At 43.7% G+C, this 6,296-nt stretch overlaps 1 protein-coding gene across 1 annotated transcript; it reads right to left on the reverse strand.

The window, feature by feature from the left end:
* Positions 1-4,550: 4,550 nt before the first annotated feature.
* LOC138296936 (olfactory receptor 13C8-like) lies at positions 4,551-5,486 on the reverse strand. The gene has a single exon (XM_069236455.1). It carries the CDS (start codon positions 5,484-5,486, stop codon positions 4,551-4,553), a length of 936 nt encoding a protein of 311 aa, XP_069092556.1.
* Positions 5,487-6,296: the final 810 nt, after the last annotated feature.

Here is a 6,296-nt window from a genome sequence, read left to right on the forward strand (position 1 = left end):
CACTTCTCCGGGTGCTACCTGCTTCAGTGAGGGCTCTTTGTCTTGCTCGACGTCCCCTCTCTCTTCAGGTTCAATTTGCGACCTCCTGGTCCCTCCTGGGCCCCAGCAGCGTCCAAAAACGCCAAATGCACGATTTGCGACTAGCAAGGCTTGTTGGCGTCCTTTCAGCGGGAAAACACTTCTCCACGACTCTCTAAGGCAAGAGGGATTTGTCCACCGAAGGGGAAGTCTATAGCCCTTTTCGTTCCTACAGAAACCTCAGCTTCTTCTGTCCAGTCGAAGCTTCTTTGCACCCGCAGCTGGCATTTCCTGGGCATCTGCCCATCTCCGACTTGCTTGTGACTTTTGGACTTGGTCCCCTTGTTCCACAGGTACCCTAGATTGGAAATCCACAGTTGTTGCATTGCTGGTTTGTGTCTTTCCTGCATTATTCCTCTAACACGACTACTTTGTCCTTAGGGGAACTTTAGTGCACTTTGCACTCACTTTTCAGGGTCTTGGGGAGGGTTATTTTTCTAACTCTCACTATTTTCTAATAGTCCCAGCGACCCTCTACAAGGTCACATAGGTTTGGGGTCCATTCGTGGTTCGCATTCCACTTTTGGAGTATATGGTTTGTGTTGCCCCTATCCCTATGTTTCCCCATTGCATCCTATTGTAACTATACATTGTTTGCACTGTTTTCTAAGACTATACTGCATATTTTTGCTATTGTGTATATATATCTTGTGTATATTTCCTATCCTCTCACTGAGGGTACACTCTAAGATACTTTGGCATATGGTCATAAAAATAAAGTACCTTTATTTTTAGAATAACTGTGTATTGTGTTTTCTTATGATATTGTGCATATGACACTAAGTGGTACTGTAGTAGCTTCACACGTCTCCTAGTTCAGCCTAAGCTGCTCTGCTAAGCTACCATTATCTATCAGCCTAAGCTGCTAGACACCCTATACACTAATAAGGGATAACTGGGCCTGGTGCAAGGTGCAAGTACCCCTTGGTACTCACTACAAGCCAGTCCAGCCTCCTACATCTGGGTGCTATCTGCTGCTGTGAGGGCTCCTTGTCTTGCTCGACGTCCCCTCTACCTCCTGGTGCAATTTGCACCATCCTGGTCCATCCTGGGCCACAGCAGCATCCAAAAACGCTAACTGCACAACTTGCAGCTAGCAAGGCTTGTTGGCATCCATCCGGCGGGAAAACACTTCTGCACGACTTTCCACGGCGTGTTGGATCCATCCTCCAAAGGAGAAGTCTCTAGCCCTTGTCGTTCCTGCAGTATTCCTTGCATCTTCAGTCCAGTAGAAGCTTCTTTGCACCAACTGCTGGCATTTCTTGGGCATCTGCCCATCTCCGACTTGCTTGTGACTTTTGGACTCGGTCCCCTTGTTCCACAGGTACCCTCAACTGGAAATCCATTGTTGTTGCATTGCTGGGTTGTGTTTTCCTTGCATTATTCCTCTATCACGACTTCTGTGTCTTTAGGGGAACTTTAGTGCACTTTGCACTTAATTTTCAGGGCCTTGGGGTGGGGTATTTTTCTAACCCTTGCTATTTTCTAATAGTCCCAGCGACCCTCTACAAGGTCACATAGGTTTGGGGTCCATTCGTGATTCGCATTCCACTTTTGGAGTATATGGTTTGTGTTGCCCCTATCCCTATGTGCCTACATTGCATCCTATTGTAATTGTACACTGTTTGCACTGTTTTCTAAGACTATACTGCATATTTTTGGTATTGTGTACATATATCTTGTGTATATTTCTTATCCTCTTACTGAGGGTACTCACTGAGATACTTTTGGCATATTGTCATAAAAATAAAGTACCTTTATTTTTAGTATAACTGTGTATTGTGTTTTCTTATGATATTGTGCATATGGCATTAGTGGTACTGTAGTAGCTTCACACGTCTCCTAGTTCAGCCTAAGCTGCTCTGCTAAGCTACCATTATCTATCAGCCTAAGCTGCTAGACACCCTCTACACTAACAAGGGTTACCTGGGCCTGGTGCAAGGTGTAAGTACCCCTTGGTACTCACTACAAGCCAGTCCAGCCTCCTACAATATGGAAGCAGGGAGAAGTCGAAAAAGAAAAAAGCCCCAAAAAACACCAAGACAAGTAGTGTGTGGTCATGTAATGGTCTGCACTGAAAACAGTAGTGTACACTTAATCACTGTATGTCAAATACAAATACACGATCAATCCTCACCGCTGATCACCACTGTTAGAAATGGGGTCTTTGGTTGGCAGTCAGGTTACCCCCTGTCCAAGCAAGGACCCTCACTCTAGTCAGAGAAAAGGAGAAACACACCTGGTTAACCCCTACTCGTCCCCTTAGTAGCTTGGCACGAGCAGGCAGGCTTAACTCAGAAGCAATGTGTAAAGTATTTATACCAACACACACAGTAATACAGTGAAAACACTACAAAATGGGCTATACTAAATGGTCTAACAGTAGGCAATTCCAAGCACTTCTATAGAAGATCTATTTCAAAGAAGGTGCCAATTATAGAAATAGAACCCTCAGACCCACGCTTCGGTTCACTTTCTGGACCTGTAGAAGGACTGTCAGAGGACTGCCTGCTGTTGTGGTCTGCTGTGTACTTCAGAAGACTGTTCTGCTGCACCTAGAAGGACTGCTCTGCTGCCTAAAGCAAGCTTGCCTTGAACCATCAACAGTCTGCCCTGCTGCTTGAGCCCTGTTTCACTTCTTGAACCAAGGATTGCCAGAGAGGATCGTAAGACTAATTGGCTGGCCTCCTGATCAGAGCCTCAGGGACAGATAAGGATCCTTCCATCTTCAACCGCCTATTGGACCCAGCCTGAGTGAGTCCTGATTCACCAATTGTTGCTATCCAGTCTTGGACCCTTGGAAGTAGTCCCAAAGATGCTCGGATGACCATAATCCAAAATTTGGGGCATAACATTTTTGGCTCAAAACTTCTCCGAGAAACTGAGAGGAGATCAGGCCCTACCTCCTTGTCGATCCGCCCATAGTGCACCACAGGTCAGCCTGAATTTGAGGCAACGCCTTCTACATTCTTCTCCACATCAGCAAATCCTGTTCAATGGTCCTTTGCAGAAGAGGTATCTGGCTTCGTGGAGCCCTTATCAGCTACAGCTATCAACTTCTCCCTGCTGGAGATTTTCAACTTGTAAAAAAAAAAATACGTCTGAACATAGAAATCTTCACATCAACTTCTTCCAACGGCTTCCTGATGACAATTCCTTCTCCTAGGACACCCAAAGAAAAGGAGAAGGTCCCCTGACAACAATGAGGAGAGGCGGATATAGGCGAAAAGAGCAAACCATAAATAAATACACATCCTATTTCTTTTCATGTGTATACATCTAACCAAATACACATTTACTGTGTAAACATTGAGCTCAAAATTACTAATGTACTAAAAATCGTATATACCAGTTATCTGAAAAAACACACTTAAAAAACAACTTAACTTTGCACCATGGGGGGAGGTAAGTGGCAAAGGCCTGGAATCTGATTATGAGTTAGCCAGAAAAATATGACAATTCTGTAAGTCCTATAAGATCAGGATGCAGGTGAAGAGATGCTGCAGATTCAAATGTAGCATGCATATTTGTACCGCAGTTTGATTCCTCATTGGAACCTGTAGGCCTAAGTGGAGCGAAACTGTACTCAAAGGCAGATTTCACCAATAAATATAATAATACAATAAAAGCAGTACAGATTTTCTACTAAGCCTCACAGATCTATCAATGAATGTCCACTAATATGATGAGGCCTACTTCAGGTCAGCACCAATCCTTACAGACTCTATTCTGCACAAGTCAAACTGTGCCAAATTACCAGGCAGTGCACAACTGTTGTCCCAACCATGCAGGTTTCACATGTGCATGCACGTGTTTGCACATATGCTCATGTATAACCAGCACAGTGCCCCTTACCCTAGCTGTGCTGCAGTGGTCTTATCTTAAAAGGTGGACACTGACAGTAAACATGCTCAGTCCAAATACCATGAATTTACCATGAGTCGGGTAGTTAAGGTCCAAAAAAACAGGTAGTCAAAAGGAAAAAAGCTTGGCTGACTAAATGAGTGGAACCAATGTGCTACACTAATGATGGAAACATCTAAAGTAGGCTGAAGATCATCAAATGCTTCCAGGATGGTGTGCAAAGTTAATACTTTTGACATGGCATTATATCCCACCCAGGATTGACATCTCTTGAGGAGAAGACGTGTTAAAAAAAGTTACCAAATTTTTTAAAAAAGCAGGCATACAAGCAAAATCTGTTCCATTTGTGACTTATGAAATCAATAGTCACATGTTCGTTGTAGAAAACTGTATCTCTATGGTCTTTAGAGTGGGCATCAGCAAGGCTGTCAGTTCATTTACATTTTTTATTCTGAGGAACACGAGGTTGGAAACTAAAAATTTCAAAAGATTTTGAAGTAAATAACAGATAAAGGATATGGTCATGTGGACATCCTATCATCTGTGATAACTTCTCTAACAGTTCACACTTCTTGATTCTCTTTTAATACTTCATCCTAGAATCTTTGTCAGTCCCCGTTTCTGCTGCAAATTTTCTTCACAGCCTCTTTCACTTCCTTGTTGCGTAGAGTATAGATGAGTGGGTTGAGAGCCGGAGTCACTAAACCATAAAAGACAGAGATAACCTTCTCACTCTCCATTGAGATCATTGACCTGGGGCTCATGTACATGTCAATGGTTGTGCCATAGAAGAGGGTAACCACCATCAGATGGGAGCCGCAGGTGGAGAAGGCCTTGTGTCTGCCAGAGGCTGTTGGCATTCGCAGGATGGTAGAGATGATGTGAATATACGTGAAGATGATTAAGGACAGGGGAACCAGGAGAACTACTACCCCAACCCCTGAGATCACAGCCTCTATTAGGCGAATATCGATGCATGCCAAACGTAAGACAGCGAGCACTTCGCACACCACGTGGTTGATCTTATTGTGTCCACAGAAGGGTACAGTTATTGTGAAGGATACATGTATCACAGAGATGAGGAACCCACTGGTCCAAGTAGCGATGCATATTTTGATGCAGGCGGCTTTACTCATAACACGTTGATAATTCAAGGGGTTACAGATCGCATAATAGCGATCCAATGCCATGACCGCCAGAAGGAGGCATTCTGTTACACCTAGGGCCAATCCAAGGTACATTTGGGTGACACATCCAGAGTATGTAATGGTGTTCTTTTCCAAGAGGAAGCCCTTCAGGCATATTGGGATTTCTGTTGTCAAAAAACAAAGATCCAAAAATGACAAGTTGCAAAGGAAAAAGTACATAGCAGAGTGAAGCCGGGGATTTGTTTGAACGATTGCGATGATGAGACTGTTTGCAAATAGTGTGATGAGGTAAATTACGAGGAACACTGGAAACAGCACAACTCTCAGCTGAGGTGGAATGGAAAATCCAGATAGAATAAATTCATTCACCAGGCTTTGGTTTCCTCTCTCCATCATGTTATCCTCTGGTCATCTGAACACGACTGCCCATAAACGTATATCATTCTGAAGCCACTCCCTACAAGATATCGAAACACAGAATATAACACAATAGCAATGATGACATAATCAGATGGGCATGAAAAGGAGATTGTTATACCAGAGAGATGAGTGGGATATCCTACCAAAGTGGGGCCATTGCATAGCTGAAACCTCAAAATGCATCAGGATCTTTGCATCCAGCGTGGGAGAGAATTTACTTCAGTCTGGCGATCTGGTGGGTGGAAATTGTACCAGCATTAGTTTAAATCTGTCTACATAAGTTATTATATATCGCATTGGTGATGCAATAATTTGCATGGGCTACAGGAAGAGTCACTACAGATGGCTTCAAACAACATTTGTGAGCCAGCCACCTTACAATAAGTGAATAAGAGAAGAAGAAACCAGCTGATGGCAAATATAGGGCCCGATTTAGATATTGGTGAAGGGGTTACTCTGTCTTTACGGTGACGGATATCCCGTCCACAGAAATCTAAATTCCATTAAGTCCTATGGGATTTAGATTTCAGCAGACAGGATATCCATCACCGTTGCAATGGAGTAACCCCTCTGCCCATATCTCAATCAGGCCCAAAGCCTTCTTAGACTGAACAAGGCTAAGATAAGCTGGTCACAAGGGATCACATAAAGGGGCCTTTATCAATCGCCTGGGGGCCATGCACAGTGATGACAGGAGCCTGCAGGAATCCTACTTCCTTCCAGTGAACAGAGAGCTGTTGCATAAGTTTAACTTTTCTTGAAACAAAGAGATTGGATTTTCAGGTT

Source organism: Pleurodeles waltl, chromosome 5 (assembly GCF_031143425.1).
Source record: "Pleurodeles waltl isolate 20211129_DDA chromosome 5, aPleWal1.hap1.20221129, whole genome shotgun sequence".
In the NCBI taxonomy this organism is placed as follows: Eukaryota; Metazoa; Chordata; class Amphibia; order Caudata; family Salamandridae; genus Pleurodeles; species Pleurodeles waltl.

Bases quoted from the DNA above. Each gene is read 5' to 3' on its own strand.
- LOC138296936 (XM_069236455.1), bottom strand. From the start codon at position 5,486: ATGATGGAGAGAGGAAACCAAAGCCTGGTGAATGAATTTATTCTATCT.